Source organism: Anguilla anguilla, chromosome 14, assembly GCF_013347855.1.
Source record: "Anguilla anguilla isolate fAngAng1 chromosome 14, fAngAng1.pri, whole genome shotgun sequence".
NCBI lineage: Eukaryota > Metazoa > Chordata > Actinopteri > Anguilliformes > Anguillidae > Anguilla > Anguilla anguilla.
The window spans coordinates 36,951,754-36,973,995 of record NC_049214.1 but is presented as its reverse complement, the minus strand read 5'-3'; the positions used below and the strand labels follow the sequence as shown (position 1 = coordinate 36,973,995).

Genomic DNA, 22,242 nt, shown 5'->3' with positions numbered 1-22,242 from the left:
ACGACGAACACTTTCATTTATTTATCATTGAAATTATAATTATCATTAAAGGAAAAATGACTGAATCCAGGCCAATGTGTTTCTTTGAGCTAGAATGTATGTGTGTTTGCATGCATGTGTATGAATGTCTGTCATAGCCTACATTAATATGCATTACTATTATCACTTACTCATAACTAACACAGAACAAAAATAAATGATATTTGAAGAAAAAAACGTTTTCAACAAAAAAAGTTACTCACACATACAATGCAGTATAAGCATATAAGTCATTAATTCAAACTCGCAAAATCTAGGCCTGGCATTAAAAGTATTGATATTGATTGATCTTTGCTCACCCAAATTAAAAAAAAAATAATTTAATTTAATTTTAATTTTAAAATCAAAAGATTTAATGGGAGGCAGGATTTTGGCTGTTTGAATTACTGGCTTATATAGTACGTAGTGTGAGTAACTTGGCATTTTTGTCTATGCCTTGGCAATTATGTTTACACGGCCAGAACTTTATAAAAACGAACCAACGTATTGACTTTTTTTATTGTAGAAAAAGTATGTGATAACAACACAGAACTATTCTGATTATAACAGTTCTGTTTTCTCCGGTGATGGTGCACTTTTTCAAGGAAGTGACGTCATGCGCTTCATGCGGCCACATTCTGACTGAAACGCGGTAGATTAGAATTGAAAGAAGCGGCCAGGTGCAGGAGTGAAGTCAGACTGTATTGTTAAAAGGTGTTGTTTTCGGGGCTGCTCTGGATACTGCCAGCCGGCCGAATGGATAACTTCTTATCTAACTACGTGTGATCGTGTCATAGCTGTGCCAGGTAACCCAAACAGGCTAGCTACTTGCTAGCTAGCTACTGTAACAAAGTCAGAGTAGTTATGATCGCAAGTTAGCCAGCTAACACTAGCTAGCTATCAGGCCAGCGAGCCACGTTCTGGCATTGACTAACAATGTGTCTAAATCTGTCATTTGTAAAGGCTTCTACACTCAACAGCCGATTATTGTGTTATTTTGCCCTATTTCACATATTGTTGACTTTGGTTACATAGCTTATAGTTATATTTAGAGGCGTTAGCTAGCTAAACTTGCTAGCCTGCTACAGCTGTAATAGCTAACAAATAGACTGATGTTGGCTGTCACATTGCATTCCGTTAGCTGAAATCACATAACTGCACGGAGTTTGACAAACGACGAGGTATGTCCTGAATACGTTAGCTAGCGGGTTTGATACTGGTTAATGCCCGTTTACTATAAAACTTAGCTAGGTGTTTTTGTTGTGAAAATCTACTCCGATTCGCTTGTGTTGCAGGTGTGTAGACCCATTTGTCGCGTTTAGGATCTACACTAAGGACAGTCCCGTGGCCATGGCCGCCCCAGCCATGCAACAGCCCAGTTTTCTGTTGGTTAGTATGTCAAAGTTTATTACGCAGTGACCTTGTTATGTTCCTCCCCCACACGTTCCGTTAAACTGCTTTTTTCTCTACCGTTAAATGGTACATCTCCGTTACAGGCTAGTCAATGATTTATTAAGTGCCCATGTAGATTAATACTTTGTGCTGATATCATCATGTTTGATTTGGGTTTGTATTTTGACTGTAAGATCGAGGTTGTGTGCGTTTATTCAGGCCAATTTGAAAGCGGACTCTGTGACCAAGCATCTCCTCCAGCGCTGTCAGGAGCTGGTGAAAGTGATTGATGATTACCCTGCAAAGGTGAGCACCCGACAAGCTATTCCATTCAGCAGTTGGGTGTCTATCTGTGTGTGTGTGTGTGCGCGCGTGTGTGTATTTGAAACAGCAGACCTGGGTCAAATACTTTTCTATACTTTTTTGGAACCAATGAAATACTCTCAAAAAGTGCAAACCCCGCCTTGTGGTCATATTGGCAGGCTCAATTACACCAGGCAAGATCAATAGAGCACAGAAAAGTATTTGAATCCAAAACAAATATGAGTTTGACCCAGGTCTGTGAGACAGAGAGAGACACTGAGGTGTTGTCAAAAAAAGAAAGAAAGTGAGCTGTCCCTTTATTGTGGGATTGTTTAATGCGCAGGATTGGTGGCAGCTGAAGCAAGCTCCTCCCCCTTCACTGTAAAGCACTCTGAGATGGTGATTGTGCTTTTATCCTGGTTGTTGTTAGGAGCTGCACCTGGTCTTCCCCTGGCTGGTGGAGAGTATCCTCGGCAGTCTGGATGGCGTTGTCGTGGGCTGGAACCTCCGGCAGCTCCAGGGGCGCATTAACGAGTACGCCATCGCCCTGGAGTTCCTGCACCCCAGGTGGGCCCCTCCCTCTGGGTTTCTAACTAAATACACATGCACCCTCCCTCTGGCTTCTTAAATCAGTCCTTAAGTACGGCTTCTAGACTGACTTTCTCAGGATTACCAGAGTTCTTGAAAAATCTTGAAAACAACTAAATGGGGGTGTCTTGTGGCGTAGCCTGTAGAGCTCATTGTGAACTGCGATGTCGGTGGTTTGAATTGTGCAGTAAAGCTGAACAAGCCATGAACCTAAAATTTATGGAAATGACAAAATGTGAAAATGGGATTTTAAATTTATATGTTATTTTATTTGCTGAGAGATATTTGAAGCTATCTTGGCAAAAGTGGTTTCTGTTTCGGACAAATGATTCTCATTGAAACTGATGCTGGAATAGATTCCACATTCTGCTAAATGGTTTCAGCCTGTCGGCTGAGTCAGGGACAGCTTTCAATTTCAGGAATGTATTGCTGGTCTGCATGACTCATGATGTAGTGATGTAGTGCAGTTTTATGGGCCCTTGTATGTGGGGGAATGAGACCTTGACATGAGTTTAAAACGCTCTTTAATTGATTGCATTAGGGGTGGATTTGTCCTTGCGTTTGATTGAGTACTTTTTTATTGTCATAGCTTTTAGTGCCTAAACGCTGTTTCACAGCAGCCGAACGTTTTCTCCAGCGTAGGAAAGCCCTCGCGACAGAGCTCTTTGAGAGAAACGCTCATTGTGAGCCATTACCAGGCACGGCCCTGCCCTTTCTGTCGCTCTGGGCGAGATTGAGTTGCTAGAAATTTGCGTTCCGTGTTAGGTAAACGCCCATGTTGACGGAAGCAGAAACCTCAGCGTGCTGATTGATGTTAAGCTTCGCATCACGTCATCGGCCTCGGTGTTGCACAGTAAGGTTTGACGTTTTTTGTCTTCCAGCGGCCCGATGATGAAGCTGGTGTACAAGCTGCAGGCTGAGGACTACAAGTACGAGGTTCCGGTCTCCTTTCTCCCCGTGAGTTTCGGAGCAGCCTTCTCACACGAGCTACTCGTCGCCTGATGCAGCTAATCACACGTGCAGGCTTTGCAGCGTAGCGTGGTTGAAACAGAGGTCTGCTTACATGTACACAGCGCGCAGGCATTGAGCCGATGCGCTTCATCCAGACAGAGCGAGTCGAGCGCTTCTGGCGCCTCGTTTGCTGCAGCCGACTCGCTGTTGAGTCACATGCTGCGCGTGTCTCGTGTCCTCAGGGTCCTGTGAAGGCTGCCATTCAGGAAGGCGTCCTCCCGGATTGCCCGCTGTTCCACAACAAGCTGCAGCTCCCTCTCTCGGGCCTGCCCAGCCTCAGCCTCTCTCTCAGTATCCTTGTCCTCCGGGCTCCGGCAGGCGTCCGCGTCCCCGGCCCCGCCGTCTCTCGTCCGTTTGAGCGGATCGCGCGTTTCCTTAACGTTTCTCTCAGATCCCTTCGAATATTACATGTTTTTCTTCGCCGCAAGTCTGATCGCCCCGAGGGTAAGTGGAGACTTTTAATGGACATTTTATAAGCATTTTACTCTGCTGGGGAACAGATGGAGGAATTAAAGATTTAAAAGATTTAAATTTGGGTTGTGCCAAAAAAACTACAGTTCTACTGTTTGTTTTCCTATGTTTTGTTTGCAGCAGAATTTCATTGGCTAAACTATAGCTGTTTACACGAGTTAGCGAAGTCAGCTAGTTAGCTTAAACTATCTCCGCTTGCTGTCCAGTAACAACAGGAGTGGAATTGTGCGGCTGGTTTCCAAATACTCCCTTTAATAAAAAGTGTTTTTGTTTCGCCGTAGCGATGGTGTGAGAATGTGAGCTGGTCAGTGAGTAATCGTGTCCTGTCTGTAGAACTACCCCCCGGGGCAGCACGTCAGCTCCTCGGACAGCGCCTACTTCGTCCTGGTGGACGCCTACCTCCAGTACTTCCTGCCCACAGAGGGCGTCGTGCCCCCCTCCCCCTTCTCGGACGCCCGGAGCACGGTGGCCCCGCCCTCTCCCAGGTGCTGTTACAGGACTGACTGACTCCTGGCTGACAGACCGACTGACTGACCGATTAACAGACCGACTGACTGACTGTAGACAGACAAACAGACATGAACAGACAGACACTGACTGACTGATTTTCTGTGGAAGGGACAGGGAAACATAGAATATGGATCCATGGTCAATCCACAAATACAATTATAATCTAACATATAGTTATAAAATGTTAGAATCGTCACATGTAAGGTGTAGTATGTACAAACACACACACATACTTTCATATACTGGAGATGTGCAGGTATGAGGTAAAGATAATATCCTGTAAGGCAGTGTTAATCAGCTGATACTTCTCATTAAATGCAACTGCTCACATACAAACACAGGAGTAGAACAAAACCCTTAAAAATATTGGTCACAAAACAGATGTCTGGTCTTGTATTTGTATACTGCATAGAGAGTGTCCAATCATGATTGGCCTTGCTGTGTCGTCCTCTCTCCAGATCTGCCAACATGCCGTTTGCAGGGTACGGTGCCCACAGCAGCAGCTTACTGAAACGCCACATTACCCATCAGCCCTCAGTCAATGCTGACCTCGCCACCCAGGAGATCTGGAGGTCCGAGACACTGCTACAGGTGAGGGGAGCAGGGAGGTGATAGAGTCACGCTAGCTAAATAGACCCCTTTACACCCGCTGTAGAGCTGAACCAGGCTGGCTCATTATAGCCCTCTCCCACTGTAGAGCTGGAACCAGGCTGGCTCATTATAGCCCTTTCCCACTGTAGAGCTGGAACCAGGCTGGCTCGTTATAGCCCTTTCCCGCTGTAGAGCTGGAACCAGGCTGGCTCATTATAGCCCTTTCCCACTGTAAAGCTGAACCAGGCTGGCTCATTATAGCCCTTTCCTACTGTAGAGCTGAACCAGGCTCATTATGACCTTTTCCCACTGCATTTTTCTCACAAATTTCCCCCCTTTTTCTTGTGTTAATTTTTACTAAACTGTCATCTGAAGTTTGTTGGTGTTGCTGTTTCTGGCTGCCTTCCAAGCGGACTTTGTGCTGAATAAGCAGTGCTAATTGCTGAGATAAATAGAGATGGGATATCACAGCAGGTCAAGGGGCAATCTGGCAGGAGCATCGGCTGCTAGCTCATTAGCGTCCGCCGTTGTTTGTGTTGACCCGAGTGCTTTGGCGTGCTGTTACCATTCCTTCACAGAACCAGGAGGCGATGCTACGCTAGCGTGGTACCCTGTGTGGAAATGGAGATTAACTTGACTAACTCAAACCAACCCTGTTCTGAAAATATGTTTGAGTAGCCAGTTTGAGTAATGTGGGATTTTTTTTTTTTGTGTGCGTGCGTGCATGTGTGTGCGTGTGTGCGTGCGTGCGTGCGTGTGTTTGTGCGTTCGTGTGCACACACCCTCAGGTGTTTGTGGAGATGTGGCTGCACCACTATTCCCTGGAGATGTATCAGAAGCTTCAGTCTCCGCAGGTGAAGGTAAGTGTACCGCCCCCCCCCCCCCCCCAGCACACTTTTGGCTGTTGTCCCGCAGCACCGTTGCCTGGCTGATTTCGGCTTGCCCCTATTCAAATACCTCTCTCTCAAGTGCACATGCACACACGCTCACACTCATTTTTATAATTCAGCTGATACAGTCTTTTCAGTTGCTAAGTGCAAATTAAGCACTTTAGGCTGATTCAAGGATAATAAGTATTGAGTGATTTGTTTGTTTTCTTTAATGTGCTCATCGATTCTTTTTTTCCGTCTGCATTTCGTCAGTCGCGGCTCCCCGGCTGTGTAGCGGGATATTCTGTGGTTTGTGTGATCGCACTTCTTCGGTATAAACCCACATCATTACTTTCACATCCAATCAAATCGAACAATCACACGGCAGAACCGCGGCAAAGGGCTTCTTTTGGGTGAAGGGAAACAGCGTTACATTTTCACTGGCTGTTACAGTGGAAACAGTGTTACATTTTCACTGGCTGTTACAGTGGAAACAGCGTTACATTTTCACAGGAACACTGTTACATTTTCACTGGCTGTTACAGTGAAAACAGCGTTACATTTTCACTGGAGCACTGTTACATTTTCACTGGCTGTTACAGTGAAAACAGCGTTACATTTTCACTGGAGCACTGTTACATTTTCACAGGCTTGCACAGTAGAAACCGTGTTACATTTTCACTGGCTGTTACAGTGAAAACAGTGTTACATTTTCACAGGCTGTTACAGTGAAAACAGTGTTACATTTTCACAGGCTTGCACAGTAGAAACAGTGTTACATTTTCACTGGCTGTTACAGTGAAAACAGTGTTACATTTTCACAGGCTGTTACAGTAGAAACGGTGTTACATTTTCACAGGAACAGTGTTACATTTTCACAGGCCTGTACAGTAGAAACTGTGTTACATTTTCACAGGCTTGCACAGTAGAAACAGTGTTACATTTTCACAGGCTTGTGCAGTATAAACAGTGTTACATTTTCGCAGGAACAGTGTTACATTTTCACAGGCTTGTACAGTAGAAACAGTGTTACATTTTCTCAGGCTTGTACAGTAGAAACAGTGTTACATTTTCACAGGCTTGTACAGTAGAAACAGTGTTACATTTTCACAGGCTGTTACAGTGGAAACAGTGTTACATTTTCACAGGCTGTTACAGTGGAAACAGTGTTACATTTTCACAGGCTTGTACAGTAGAAACAGCATTACATTTTCACAGAAACAGCGCTACATTTTCACAGGCTTGTGCAGTATAAACTGTTACATTTTCACAGGCTTGTACAGTAGAAACAGTGTTACATTTTCACAGGCTGTTACAGTGGAAACAGTGTTACATTTTCACAGGCTTGTACAGTGGAAACAGTGTTACATTTTCACAGGCTTGTACAGTAGAAGCAGTGTTACATTTTCACAGGCTTCCACAGTAGAAATGGTGTGGCTGTTTTCTCAGTGGGTGGCACAGAGCATGCGCTTACAGGACACTGCTGTGCTACACACATCCAACCTTGCGCTGCGTCTGTTTTCCGCATTCCCGCATTTGCTCCTGTGCATGCCGCTGCTTTTCTCCCAGCTCGTCCTCTCACCTTGCTCTTTGCCTGCTGGGCATGGCGGGGCGGGGCTTCGCTGGCTTTCTGGGCCTGATTGGTTGTCAGCGCTGACCATTATGACATCATCGTCAGTCACTGCAGACCCAGGTTGTTTAAATGGCAGGAGTAATTTGAGGCATAAAATAAGTCCCAGTCCACAGGAACAGCAGGTAGCAGTGAAGACTCAGGTGTGCTTACCTCAGCAGTACTGTAGTCCTCAGATGTGAGAGTCATGCGAATGGATTTGTGTAGGATTTGTGTTTTGTGTAAGATTTTTGGATTGGTGTGTAGGTACAGATGTAGGGAATTCAAAAATAAGGGTCCAGCTTACTGACTCACTATGGTAAAGAGCAAGGCTTAAATCATCAAACTCAGTGGAGAATGTTCAGGTATGTCCTTTCTGATAAATTTGGTTAATCTAGAGCGGCCCGTTCCCTGTGTACCCAACACCCCGCTCTGCCACTGTGAGTAGGTGGTGTTTCCAAGTTTTAGTGGAGCTTTTCTTTTTTGGGGAGGTGTTGCAATTCTTGAGACCAGCGCTATAGTACAGAGGGACTATTAATATCTCTTCCCTGCACCTAAGGCTACCTGAGATTGTTTTTTGAGGGAAAAAAACCCCAAGAAAGCATTTGTTTGCAGTCTATAGACCTGTCGTGTGAAGACCATTAACCTGATGCGTGCTCGGGGTTTCAGGAAAGGAAGATAAATTTCAATCTGTCTTCTTTTCCTGAAAATGTAATTTCTGGCTCCAGTTGTACGTTCTTGTTAATGGACCGTTTTTAGATAAACTACAGATGGGTTTTCAGCGAACAGCTCTAGGGGCTCCTTAAAATCAGTTCTTGGAGAGAACACTTCTAGAATCCAGACTCTGAACGTCACCCTGTTATTCCTCGGCTGCTCGCTGCTCGCTTGCGGGAGGAACCCTGCTGTTTTCCCACAGGCCCCTGAATGGCCCTGATTTAGCCTGCACGGCGGCGTTAGCGGGCGCTAGCGGGGCGCTAGCGGAATGAGCAGCACTGCTTGGGTTGGAAAGGGGCTACTGCACCACCCAGCCGCCATGTCTCCGCCTTCCTCTAGTTAGCGTTCCCGTAGTCTTTCTTTTTGGTCGCCATTGTTGTTGTCATTGTTCTTTTTTTGTGTTCCTCTTCTCATCTTGTCCTCTTTTTGGATTACTCTTTCTTTTACCTTTTCCTGTTGTTTCTACCTCCTCATTTTCACTCTTGCCCCCCCGCTCCCTTTTTCTCTTCTCTCTCTCTCCTTCTCCCGCTGTGTTGTGCGTTCTTTTTGTCCCCTCCCTCTTGCCCTCCCCCCCGTCCCGTGTTGTGACTTCTGACGGCTGTCCCAGCTGGCATTGCTGCAGTACCGGCTCAGTATGTCTGGTTCCCCCAGCAGCCCCCCCGCCCCGCCTGGCTACGGGACCCTCCACACCTACCAAGTACTTACCTCTCGATTTGTTCCTTTTGGCTGCTTGAGCGGCTGTTGGGCAAGGTAACGGGCGTGGCAGGTAGAAACACTGAATACATATCTTGTGGATCAAAGGTGGCTTACAGAATGATATGTATGTCTGGGGGTGGAACCTTGTTGTTATTCTACTCTTTGTAATGACATCAAAGACAATTGCCTCAAAAGTCAAGGGTAGCTGCAAAGAATTGTGGGTAGTGTAGTTCCTCACTCAAATGCCTGGGAGTGGGTTTCTTTAACACGTGGACGTCCACTGTTGACCATCAAATGCAGGATGGTGCAGTCGCGTGCATAGTGTATTTTGACAGAAAGGGTAGCACGGGTCTAGCAGCATCTGTTCTTGTTTTTTCCATCCTTAAAAAGCATGTGTCCTTTCGTGTTGGTGTCGTGTGATAAATGCTTTTTTTGTTTTTTTTGTTTCTGTTTCCTGCTGGCCATTTTTTTTGTTTCAGTCGGCCTTTTCCTGTTCTAGAGCAAACACTGCTACCTTTCTACTGATTTAAATACAAATATTGACTTGAAACATCAGTGGGACATAACAATGGTTTCATAACAATCAATCAGTCGTTAACACTTTGGTTATGTTCTTGTCTGTTAGATTTGTGCATTTGGTAATTCGTATTTTTGCAGGCAAAGCCCTCTAGGTTAACAGTATTTTTGTAGTTGATGAAAGACATGCAGGAATGAAGTGAATTTGTTTAAATGACATTCAAGTGTTCAGTGTTTCCCATAGAAAATTCTTATTAGTGGGGGGTGAGAGGTGAGTTTGGGGGTTAGTGGTGTTTGTGCTGGCGACTGCATACATTTTGAAAAATTCATTATGGTTACTAAGGAGCGTGCGGTATAAGAGTAGTCACATCCCCAATCAATGGTGACATTTGCTCTTTGGTGAGCATACTGTTCAGGGAAAAGACGGTGAGATTAAGAAACGACGGTGAGTATTCATCCTCGCGCAGCCTTGCGTACGCTCCGTGTACCGGGTGCTTAGTTTAGTTTAGTTTATTTGACAAAATTAAAACACGTGTCAAAAGACTTGCATGTGAAGAAATTGTCAAGGATAACACGAAAAAGTCCTGGACTTATTTCCATCTTGGTCCTTGATGTTCCTTCAGCCATAGCAAGGTAATATCAGGCTTCAAAAGAACAACACGACATAGAAAGATTCTTACCACAGTCTGAAATACATGATCATACTATAACTACTGTTTACATCGCATACAATTTACGCCCATTTTAATCCACAGTCCTATATAAACAAAGTGAGCCTAATACAAATAGTAAGCTAGCCACTTATATGGGGATATTTTCCAACAGCTTTTCTTTGATCATTGTTTTGAAGGTGAAGGGGTTACTGTTGATTTTAATTGAAAGTGGCAATTTATTCCACTCCAAGGCTCCAGAGTACAACAAAGAGACCCTGCCCATCTTAGACTTGAACCTACTAAGGCTCAGGTTAGCAATACTTGCTCTAGTGTTATGGCCATGTCCTTCCCCCTTCATAAAATTATTAGTAAAATACTTTGGAGCCCTAACATATATGATCTTATGGACCATATTGAGCTGCAGCAGACCTGCTCTTGCTTCAACTGGCAGCCACTGTAACTGCTGAAACTGAGTCCTGCCCATATGACTCCTGTAATCCAGGCCCAACACCACCCTTATCAAATTATTTTGAGACACCTGAAGTTTCTGTTTTAATGCTCTAGACAAGCCCCCAAACCAAGAGCAGATAGCATAGTTCAAGTGACACTGGACAAGACCAGATGCCAACACCTTAAGACAATCCCTGTCTAATAGTTTTACCTTCCTAGCCAAGTATCTGGTTCTCGCATTAACCTTGCCCAACACCTTCAAGGCCATGCTCTCTCCTCCCAGCTTCCCATCCAATATGCAGCCCAGGTAATTCACTGATGTAGTAGTAGGCTTTCCTCCAAGCTCTAACTGTAATGTTGAAACTTTGCTCAACCTTACTTTAGAACCAAATAAAATGCATTCTGTCTTACCTAAGTGTAGAGAAAGCTTGTTGCCAGACAACCAAATCCTTAACTTAACAAGCTCTTCATCTAGACTCTTGAATCTTATTTTTTTCTTTATGTGAAAAAAGTATGGCAGAATCATCAGCATACAAGAAGAGGGTGCTTGAACAGACAGATTTCATATCATTAATATACAACAGAAATAGTAATGGACTCAGAACACTTCCCTGTGGCACCCCACAGGTAATGGGCATAGCCTCTGATAATTGGCCACCAACCTCCATCCTCTGATCCCTTTCAGCCAGGTAAGAAGTCAACCACCCAACTGCTGTTAAATCCATCCCAAAAGCTTTTAGCTTGGATAAAAGTAGCCTATGATCTACAGTGTCAAAGGCCTTTTCTAGGTCAGGTAGGACCATTCCACAAAGTTAGCCTTCATCTATCTCCTTTTTTATAAAATCAGTAAGATACGAAAGACAAGTGCCTGTGGAGCAAGATTTCCGAAAACTGGACTGAAGATTTTAAAGAAGATTATGCTTATTAATATAATCATATATTTGCTCATGAACAGCCTTCTCAAGTACCTTGGATGCAACACTTAAAATTGATACGGGCCTGTAGTTGCTAGGATCTGTACAACTCCCCTTCTTATAGAGAGGAATAATTTTGACATGCTTAAAATCTCTTGGTACAATCCCTTGATCTAAAGACAGATTGATAACGTGTGTAATATAAGGGGTAATAATTTCAGCTGAATCTCTTAAAAACCTAGCAGGAATATCATCAAGGCCAGTAGCTTTAGTTATGTTTCCCTCTCCTAATATTCTTGCAACCTTCTCATTAGTTACCCTAGTGAAGGAGAACGAATTGGCCTTAACTCCTAAATTTGCATAATATCTCTGCCTGTATACCTCGCGGTACTCCCCTGAACTAGGGGGCAACTTTGAAACAAGGTTGTTCTTCGCTGAAGTGAAGAAAACATTAAATGTAGTAGAAACTCTGCATTTATCATACTCTATTCTGCCATCCATTTCTAAACCAATATTGCTAGATTTATTATCTCTGCTGTCTTTCCTACCACCACATCCTAAAAACTTCAGTGTTGTCCACAGTTTTTTAGGGTCATCTTTATTCTCTTTAATTAATTCTTTATAGTAATCTCGCTTCGCAGCCCTAATCTTAATCTGTGCCTCATTCCTATATTTCTTGAATAACTCCAAGTCTATATGTTCCAGTGATCTATTATATTTAGTCAATGACAAATCTCTAAGTTTGATCACTTCCAGGATTTCTTGACTGATCCATGGGCTGGATCTTTTTTTAAACTCGGACTTCTCTTACTAGAGCGATTGCATCCAAAACCTGGAGAAACAGTTGTTTAAAAGCACCCCATGCATCATCCACATTACTAATATTCAACACTGCTGACCACTCCACCTTTGCTATGTGTTCCTTTAATTTATCCACAGAATAATACTTAAGGCTGCATACTCGAATGGTTTTATGACCAGAAAAAACCTCCCTATAGACCTTCCTCGTACAAAAGGTTATAAAATGATCACTGATACCATAAACAATGACTCCGCTCTGTGAAACGTTTGATTTATCAGATCCTAAAATTAAGTCAATTGTGCTATGAATTGTTCCACTTATTCTTGTTGGTTCTTTAATATTTTGAATTAAACCAAACAGTTTACAAAACCTAATGCTTTAGACCGGATGCCTTAGAAACGTCCGTATTAAAATCTCCCAATAGAACGCATTCTCTTTCCGACGAGCCTTTGCAATTGGATAATACGTTTTCCAGGTTATCATAAAAAGAGCTGTGATTGGGCGGTCTGTAACACACCCCCAACAGCAAAGGTCTGGTTTTGGGTAAGCAGATGTCTAGCATAAGAATTTCACTCTCGTCTTCCAGATCTGACCTGACAATGCAATTAATATCTGATCTAATAAAAGTACATGCCCCACCTCCATTGCGATTGCGATCTTTCCTTACGAGAGAATAGTTTGCGATGCTAAAAGCAGACATGATGTCGTCCAGGTACTGGATGTTCAGCTCTTATGAAGCTTTACTTTCATTAGCAGCACTGCTGCTACAGCTAGCACCTCACTATCACTACTACTTTTGTCCATTTTCGCTATATTGACCTTGATATAGCAAAAATGAGGAGTGTTGCAGCCAACAAGGAAGTAACTGTAGACAAGGAAGAGGATGGAATCGTTGCTGTGGTAATTGTAAGCAACGTCTGGTGAACACCATAATCCAATGTGACATCCAAGCTATCAATAGCAACAGAAATCTCCTGGATGGATTTAGCCCATCATGTTATAAAGTCACATTTCGTGGACAAAATAACAGTCTGAGAGGTACAGGTTATTCGGTTCACTTTTGTTACACATATGGGTTTTCATTTTGAAGCGTGTTTGAAGTAGAAGCTGTTGATGGGATGTCAGCGATTAGTGGACGTCACATGCAGAAATAAACAATTAAATACAAAAAATCATTTTGGGCGGGGGCAAATGTACGTGGACCGCCCGCCCAAATAAAGCACATGTATGGGAAACACTGTCACAAGTCTTTTGTAGAAAAAGAAAGAAATGAAGCATTGCATGCTGGTTGGTACAAAAGTGTCTCATTTGTGAGTGTGATATTAAAAAGTACAGTTTATCAAGGCAAGCCTCTTTTGCATGTGTGGGGGAAAAGAAAAAAAGTTCCCTGCAGTAATTCTTCAGGCACAAAGCTTTAAATCTCTATAAAGATCTGAAACTAAGCTAACTCACAGACAGCGTTAATGTCTGAATCTTTGCTGTGTGATTATACAAGCCTCTTGATTAACCTGAAGGGCTTGATTTCATTACATTACATTACATTACAGTGTCAGGCTGTGTGCCCCTAACAAGGTACCTATTAAACCTAAACATTCAGAGTTGTGCGTGGATTAACACAAGGGAACTGGTTGGGTAGACGGATGGGAAAAGTGTGAGGTGGGTGTGGTCTGTAAATCAAGGGGTGTGGCTTCTGTGGTGGTGGGAGAGTGGGCTTGTTTATGGCTGCATTGTGATTGGTGCGTGACTGTGGGAGGGTGTCGTGTGCCCTTTTGTGATTGGCTGGTTTTGGTCGGGGTTTGCAGGAGCCCTTCTGTCCGTCCGAGGAGCACGTGCTCGTGGTTCGCCTGCTGGTCAAACACCTCCACGCCTTCGCCAGCAGCCTGAAGCCAGAGCCCGCCTCCACCTCGCCCTCCGCACACTCCCAGGCCAGCCCCCTGGAGGAGTTCAAGAGGTTAACACCTCCGACATCACGCTCTTCACCCAAACTGACCCTGCGTAAACACACTTTTCTCCCAAACAGTCTGCATAAACACACTGTTCACCCAAACTGTACCTATACAATCACACTGTTCACCCAAACAGTCTGTGTAAACACAGTCTTCACCCAAACTGACCCTGCGTAAACACACACTTCACCCAAACAGACCCTGCATAAACACACACTTCACCCAAACAGACCCTGCATAAACACTCTTCACCCAAACAGACCCTGCATAAACACTCTTCACCCAAACAGACCCTGCATAAACACTCTTCACCCAAACAGACCCTGCGTAAACACAGTCTTCACCCAAACTGAGGCTACCTGTTCATCATGCTCCTTCGTGTGCTTGTCGCTCTCGGCCTGCAGGGTGGTCATCTCCCGATTTGTCCAGCAGAAGCTCTACGTCTTCCTGCAGCACTGTTTCGGTCACTGGCCGCTGGATGCCTCCTTCAGAGCAGTAAGTCTCCGCATGTTCACTGGGAAAGAGCTCATTGGTCAGCTGCCGGTCTCAACCTTCCACTCCAGTGGACCCGGTTTAATTTAAAACACGGGGGCAGTGGACTCACAGTCGCAGGGTGATATGGAGGGTTGGTCAGAAACGACCGCAGGCGTGTAAGATCAGCGTTCTCTTGATTTCCCTCGCAGGTTTTGGAGACGTGGCTTAGCTACATCCAGCCCTGGCGCTACACGGGCGAGAAGGCCACCCCTCAAACGGAGGGCCAGAACCGCAGCGTTCCGGAGAAGTGGTACGGGACACGCCTCGCGCCGTTTACCGTAAAATAGTCATGTGACTAAAGCCTTTCCAGTGGAGCCGCACCACTGAGGGATACCCTGCCCTGTTACTACAGAATGAAATGCACACCAGGCAGCAAGAGGGCGATGTAGAGAGACTGTGGCTCACATTTGTAGATATCAGCCTTCTTCTAATAAAGCGTGCGGATGCGTAACATTGGTTCCCGTGTGTTGCCGGACGCGTGTGATTGGCTGTGCTCTCTTTCAGGTCCTCCTTTGTGCAGGAGAACCTGCTTTTGTACACCAAGCTGTTCCAGGGTTTCCTGAACCGAGCCGTCCGCACTGACCTGGTCAACGCCAAAAACGCACTCATGGTCTTCCGGGTGGCTAAAGTCTTTGCTCAGCCCAACCTGCCGGAGATGATCCAAAAAGGTGAGCGCAGCCCTGGAGCGCCCCCTGCTGGCCTGTGTGTTTAATTCTGTAGGTTTGAGGAGTTTCACATGACAGCTGTGCTCTGTCACTGTGTTGAGCCTGGTACCCTGCCAGGTACTGATGGTAGAGAGATGCTTTCCAGTAATGGGGTGGAGCTACAATGAGCTGTCAATCATTGACTTGTGTGAAGGCAGCAAAAGCTTTTGCTCTCCACAGCAAAATCATAAATAAAAAAATAGAATTAGCCCACATTAGTGATGACACTGATGGCATGTGCCCATGTTTGGAGTCACTCTGTTGTCACGGCACCAGTACCAGCAGGTCACCCCTCCCCCCCGCCCACAGGAGAGCAGCTGTTCCTGGAGCCGGAGCACGTCCTTCATCACCGGCACTCCCGCGTCTTCCTCTCACCCGCGCATGGGGGCAGCTTCCTGTCGTCCCGGCAACCGGCCGAGGTGGACGCCGTCTTCAAGGTCAAGAGCCACGTGTACGGCCTGGAGGGCCAGGACTGCCAGTACACGCAGATGTTCGGGGCCGAGCTGCGGGCCGCGGTGAGCTGGGGCCCCTCTGGGGGCCACTGTAGGGGCTCCGGGACCCCTTTGGCGAAACGCCGCAGAGAGGGCAGTAGCGTTTTAGGCGGGAAGGGAAATAGCCTGGTGCACCTTGGGAGCAGCACAGTTTGGTTCTGCGTCTCCACACCAACACCAGCTCTGCTAATGGGCCCCAGATAGAAAGGTGTGTGTGTGGGGTGCTCTGATTCTGTGGTGCTCCCAGGTGTGTCTGTGTGTGTGTGTGTGTGTGCCTGTGCGCGCGTGTGTGTGTGTGTGTGTGTGAGTGAGTGTGAGTGTGTGGGGTACGCTACGTGCTAATGTCCTGCGGTACTGAGCGTGCTCTGTTTCTGTGCTGATCCCAGGTGTGTGTGTGTGTGTGTGTGTGTGTGTGTGTGTGTGTGTGTGTGTGTGTGTGTGTGTGTGTGTGTGTGTGTGTGTGTGTGTGTGTGTGTGTGTGTGTGTGTGTGTGTGTGTGTGTGTGTGTGTGTGTGTGTGTGTGTGTGTGTGTGTGAGTGAGTGAGTGAGTGAGTGAGTGAGTGAGTGAGTGAGTGAGTGAGTGAGTGAGTGAGTGAGTGAGTGAGTGAGTGAGTGAGTGAGTGAGTGAGTGAGTGAGTGAGTGAGTGAGTGAGTGAGTGAGTGAGTGAGTGAGTGAGTGAGTGAGTGAGTGAGTGTGTGTGTGTGTGTGTGTGTGTTACGCTACGTGCTAACTTCCTACGGTACTGAGCGCGCTCTGTTTCTGTGCTGATCCCAGGTTCTGAAGCTGGTGCAGATAATGGCCCAGGCGCGGCAGACGGCCAAGCGCATATCGGACCAATCGGCCGAGGCGGCGGCCAACCAGTCCTTCCTGTCCTGGTTCTCCGCCGCCTCGCCGGACCTCAACCACACCTACGCCGGGACGGAGCCGGACGAGATGGGCGAGTGTGTGAGGAAGAGCCACGAGTTCCTGGACCGGGCCCTGGACTACCTGTGCCAGATATTCCGGGTGGGTGGAGAGCAGCACAGGGAGGTGTTTCTACCTCCTGTTCTTCTGTCCTGCATCGGTGGGACCCTGTCTGCTCATCGAGTATCCAAGAAGCGGCTCAGGGACTATTGAACATCCCTTTAGTGCCAGTGTTTTGAGTCAGTAGTCCTTTAAGTGCCAGTTTTGAGTCAGTAGTCCTTTCAGTGCCAGTGTTTTGAGTCAGTAGTCCTTTAAGTGCCAGTTTTGAGTCAGTAGTCCTTTCAGTGCCAGTGTTTTGAGTCAGTAGTCCTTTAAGTGCCAGTTTTGAGTCAGTAGTCCTTTCAGTGCCAGTGTTTTGTGTCAGTAGCTCTTTCAGTGCCAGTGTTTTGAGTCAGTAGTCCTTTCAGTGCCAGGGTTTTGAGTCAGTAGTCCTTTCAGTGCCAGCGTTTTGAGTCAGTAGTCCTTTCAGTGCCTGTGTTTTGTGTCAGTAGCTCTTTCAGTGCCAGTGTTTTGAGTCAGTAGTACTTTCAGTGCCAGTGTTTTGAGTCAGTAGCTCTTTAAGTGCCAGTGTTTTGAGTCAGTAGCTCTTTAAGTGCCAGTTTTGAGTTGGTAGTCCTTCCAGTGCCAGTGTTTTGAGTCAGTAGTCCTTTCAGTGCCAGTGTTTTGAGTCAGTAGTCCTTTAAGTACCAGTTTTGAGTCGGTAGTCCTTCCAGTGCCAGTTTTGAGTCACTGTCCTGTCTGTTATGATATGTTATGTTGTTTTGTGTTGTGTTGTGTTATGTTGCAGTATGTTGTGTTGTGTTATGTTATGTTGCAGTACATTGTGTTGTGTTATGTTATGTTGCAGTATGTTGTGTTGTTATGTTACTGTCTGTTATGATGTTATGTTGTAGTATGTTGTGTTGTGTTATGTTATGTTATGTTGCAGTATGTTGTGTTGTGTTATTATGTTACTGTCTGTTATGATATGTTATGTTGTAGTATGTTGTGTTGTGTTATGTTATGTTATGTTGCAGTACATTGTGTTGTGTTATGTTATGTTATGTTGCAGTATGTTGTGTTGTGTTGTTATGTTACTGTTTGTTATGATATGTTATGTTGTAGTATGTTGTGTTGTGTTATGTTATGTTATGCCTGTATCCTGGCTTGCAGCTGAACGTGGGCCAGGTGTCTCAGCTGATGGCCAATTTGGCGTCTGCAGAGGACGAGCTGGGCGGGGACAGGCAGCTCCCAGACTGCATACAGGGAGATAACGGCCTGGTCCTCACAGACCTGGGCCGCAAGCAGGTAAGACCTGTCTGTAGGTAAGACCTGTCTGTAGGTAAGACCTGTCTGTAGGTAAGACCTGTCTGTACGTAAGACCTGTCTGTAGGTAAGACCTGTCTGCAAGCAGGTAAGACCTGTCTGCCAGCAGGTAAGACCTGTCTGCCAGCAGGTAAGACCTGTCTGTAGGTAAGACCTGTCAGCAAGCAGGTAAGACCTGTCTGTAGGTAAGACCTGTCTGCCAGCAGGTAAGACCTGTCTGTAGGTAAGACCTGTCAGCAAGCAGGTAAGACCTGTCTGCAGGTAAGACCTATCCTCAAGCTGGTAAGACCTGTCCACAAGCAGGTAAGACCTGTCTGTAGGTAAGACCTGTCTGTAGCTAAGACCTGTCCTCAAGCAGGTAAGACCTGTCCTCAGGTAAGACCTTGTCTGTAGGTGAAATGATGTGGCACTTCAGGGCTGGTTATGTCGATGCTAAAAGCCTGAATGGTGGAGAGGGCTGCTGGAATGATCGTATCGCCTCACGATTCCAGTCGAGCCGCGGGCAATGCTGTGGAAAATGTCTGACTCACAGTAAACAGGCATGCTGGCATTTCCCTCCGGCACGTCTCCACAAACGAATCACTCTGCTGCAAACTGAGGCCACAGCAGTGCTTATACACTCAAAGAAAGAAACATTTAGGCCTAATGTTCACAAATGATGCATTTTAAAGGCATACAAGATTTACATCCATTTAGATTAGCTAATTTTAATGTAAGCCAAACAATAAACTTTGTTATGTGTATTGATAAATCAAACAACTAACCAGATTTATGAAATTATTATTAATACATCCAATGTGTTTAAAATACATCCAAATCATATCGTTTCAGAATTAGCTGTAAGCTATGACCTGTAGTTTTAAATAAATAAATACAATTTATAAATCTAGCAAGGCACCTCATCACTTGACACTTGGCTACTCGATGTTGTCGTAGACAATGACATCATTTTTGGAACTTACAGGCCACCGTAGCTTTTCCTATGTTGTTGGAAAGGGAGGGGTGAGGAGGTATTCAGTTGGTTGCAATCTGCAACCTCACCGCTAGATGCCACTGAATCCTACGTTTAACTGATTGAATCTAGTTTGAGAATGAGCAGATATACAGTGGGCTCCAGAATTGTTGGCACCCTTAATAAAAATGAAGAAAAAAGGCTGGATATAATAAATGACACAGATAATAATCTATATGTTACGTTCAAACATACGGGAAAACTATATACTTATATTGCAATACATTTACTCTCATGCTTCAATGCATTTAAGCATTTTTTGTGCATATTTATCAATATTGCCAATAATTCTGAGCCCACTGTATATTCATTGTAAGTTTTCAGAATCTGTTTATTTAAATAAAACCCGGTTGATGTGCTGTCATAATTCTAATGAATGCACTGAATCATTGTTTGTAAGCGCACACAAGAGTGTAAGCAGAGCAGTGTCACAGCAGGAGCAGGCGAAACTGTGCTGCTCTGTCGATCAGCTGGCCTTTGTGTTTTAATCCATGGGCTTTGATTTCAGCTGTTCAGCCATGTTGCAGCCGTAAAGTTCAAACAAACAAATAAAATGAATCGGTTCCACTCGAATTGCCTGGTCAGATCCGTTACGAGTATCACATGCAGCTGTGTGTAAAGAAATGAAACTTGTTCTTAGTCCCGCTAGACCACGATCACTTAAGCCTCTATAGTCGTTTTTAATTTGTTTTTCTTTTGTGCTTGGCTCACTTGGATTGAAGCTTTCCTCCTGTTCCGACAGTTGATTTCCATGACAAAATACTATGATCATGAGATAATTGCAAGATACGATAAATGCTTTTATGAAGGGTGTAATATATGAAATGTACTGCATTAAATTGAAATTAAAAAATGAAGCTATCTGATTTTAGAGACTACACATTAAAAACATATCCAAATGAGTATATAAGATAAGCTTGTTTATCTAAATTAGATATCTAAATGTCAATAGAGTAATAAATTCAATTAAAACCCAAACTGTCGTATGATTTTTGAATATAACAGTTTAAAAGAATTCTAAGTTTTGGGATTTATTTTTTCCAACTCTGCTGCAGTCTCTGGTATTGTGACTGTGCTGTTGAACTGGTCCTCACCTGCACTGGACACCCTTTGCTGTATCTCTTGTTTGTTTGTTTCTCCCCCTCCCCTCCTGCCCCTCCTCTCACTCACAGACTCTTAATTTGAATTTCAGATCATCAACGGGCTGCGCAGGTTTGAGATCCAGTACCAGGGCGACCCCGAGCTGCAGCCCATACGCAGCTACGAGAACGCCACGCTGGTCCGCTTCCTCTTCCGGGTCGCCTCCCTCATCAACCAGCGGGTGAGTTTCAGGGGCGGGGCTTACGACCGCGAGTCTCCTCCCTCATTAACCAGCGGGTGAGTCTCAGGGGCGGGGCTTATGACCATGAGTCTCCTCGCTCATTAACCAGCGGGTGAGTCTCAGGGGCGGGGCTTATGACCGTGAGTCTCCTTGCTCATTAACTGGCGGGTCAGTCTCAGGGGCGGGGCTTATGACCGTGAGTCTCCTCCCTCATTAACCAGCGGGTGAGTTTCAGGGGCGGGGCTTATGACCGCGAGTCTCCTCGCTCATTAACCAGCGGGTGAGTCTCAGGGGCGGGGCTTATGACCGCGAGTCTCCTCGCTCATTAACCAGCGTGTGAGTTTCAGGGGCGGGGCTTATGACCGTGAGTCTCCTCGCTCATTAACCGGCGGGTGAGTCTCAGGGGCGGGGGCTGATGATGTCACTGTAAGAGGGAGGGTGTAAGGAGTCTGGTGGCTGATGATGTCACTGTAAGAGGGAGGGTTCAGGATAAAGGGGGCAGTGGCTTGACTGTGTGCGTCTGTGTGCAGTTCGGGGGACACATGGACGCGCTGTGCTCGCGGACGGACTTCCTGGGCAGGCTGGGCCGGTACTACTTCACCGGAGGGTCCGCGCGGCGGCGCCGGGGGCAGCAGAGGAGCCCGGCGAGCGGGGGGGCGGGCGAGGGCCACAGGAGGCCGCGGCTCAGCCTCCGCGCGCTGGCCAGCTACCGCACCCTGCTCAGCGTGCTCCTGTTCTACCTGCTGGGGGCGCTGCTCTCCTTCGGCCTGCTCTCCTCCACCGGCCTCATCCTCGCCGCCAGCCTGCTCTACGGACTCTGCATGGCCCTGCTGGGCGAGAGGCTGACCACGCAGTGATGCGAGGAAGAGCGCGGGGTGACACGAGGAAGAGCGCGGGGTGACACGAGGAAGAGCGGGGCCATCGGGTCTCACACTTCTGCTTGTTGCTTTAAGGCACTAGTTTTTTTTAAAGGGTAACTTCACCATATCTTTAAATTTTTATCCCTCTTTTTATTGCTATGGACGTCCGCACTGAAGAACTCCTAATTTATTTTTTTGACAAGGAACAAAGAGCTATCTGACCTTCATACAGATATGAATCTGATTACTTATCTGATACAGATATAAAGTCCATAAAATAGACGACAGTTGCTTGGCTGTATGATTAAAAAGAATCTTTGTAGGCTATGTTGGTATGTGTCTTAATCTGTCATCCTTTGTCAGCTGTGTATGGGCATCCTCTTAGAAGCCAGAAGGTGTCCCACCAGTTTCATAGTGCATTGTGGGAAATGTAGTCAGACAGGAAAGTATGGAGGATAAATGGCTTAAATGTTTCCAGACAGTAGTGGTCATTGTTCTGTGCAGTACCCTCAGTCAATACTGAAAATTAAGATTAATGTGCCATCAGTATTCCAAACTATCATATAAAAACTTTAAGACAAAGAATGCTACCTTGTCAGACTACGTTATATGGTGAGGTTACCCTCTAAAGACTGTAAATATGAGTAAAATCTTAAGAATGTTTGCTGGAATGGTACTTGAAGTTAAACTTTTTTTTCGAGACATTGATGTTTTGACAGTTTGTCAAATGTGTGGATGAAAGAAATGACAGCTTGAAACTTCAACAAAACATTCAAGAGGAAATATAATGGCTCTCTAGCTTTCAGAAGCTATACATATCTTACCACAAAAAGCATCCAGTGCATTGCTTGTTAATGCCAGTTTGTATCTGAATGCACTATTTAAAGATCATTAAACAAGCATTGTTTTCAATGACTGTCTTTAATCACAGCCTCTCGCGGTTTGGTATATGTGGAAGGTGATGTCATGTCACGGACGTCATAATGTTGGACTAAACC

The 22,242-nt window shown here is 45.5% G+C and overlaps 1 protein-coding gene across 2 annotated transcripts; it reads left to right on the top strand.

Moving 5' to 3' along the window:
- The first annotated feature begins 627 nt into the window (after positions 1–627).
- smpd4 (sphingomyelin phosphodiesterase 4) lies at positions 628–22,156 on the top strand. Of its 2 annotated transcripts, XM_035390987.1 has the most exons (20): positions 628–824; positions 1,314–1,407; positions 1,630–1,716; positions 2,144–2,280; positions 3,183–3,258; positions 3,495–3,603; positions 3,704–3,756; positions 4,117–4,268; positions 4,752–4,884; positions 5,673–5,744; positions 8,684–8,773; positions 13,910–14,058; positions 14,458–14,548; positions 14,737–14,837; positions 15,092–15,255; positions 15,601–15,806; positions 16,558–16,788; positions 17,899–18,033; positions 20,256–20,384; positions 20,915–22,156. In XM_035390987.1, the coding sequence occupies exons 2-20, from the start codon at positions 1,369–1,371 to the stop codon at positions 21,239–21,241; spliced, it is 2,481 nt and encodes an 826-aa protein (XP_035246878.1). In that variant the 5' UTR covers positions 628–824; positions 1,314–1,368; the 3' UTR covers positions 21,242–22,156. The 2 variants fall into 2 exon arrangements, with proteins under 2 accessions (XP_035246878.1, XP_035246879.1); XM_035390988.1 differs by lacking the exon at positions 8,684–8,773.
- The last annotated feature ends 86 nt before the right edge of the window (positions 22,157–22,242 follow it).

Coding starts and splice junctions, on each gene's coding strand:
- smpd4 (XM_035390987.1), top strand. CDS start 1,369: ATGGCCGCCCCAGCCATGCAACAGCCCAGTTTTCTGTTG. Junction 14,059..14,457: donor CCCCTGGAGGAGTTCAAGAG/GTTAACACCTCC, acceptor CTCGGCCTGCAG/GGTGGTCATCTCCCGATTTG. Junction 14,549..14,736: donor TGGATGCCTCCTTCAGAGCA/GTAAGTCTCCGC, acceptor TTTCCCTCGCAG/GTTTTGGAGACGTGGCTTAG.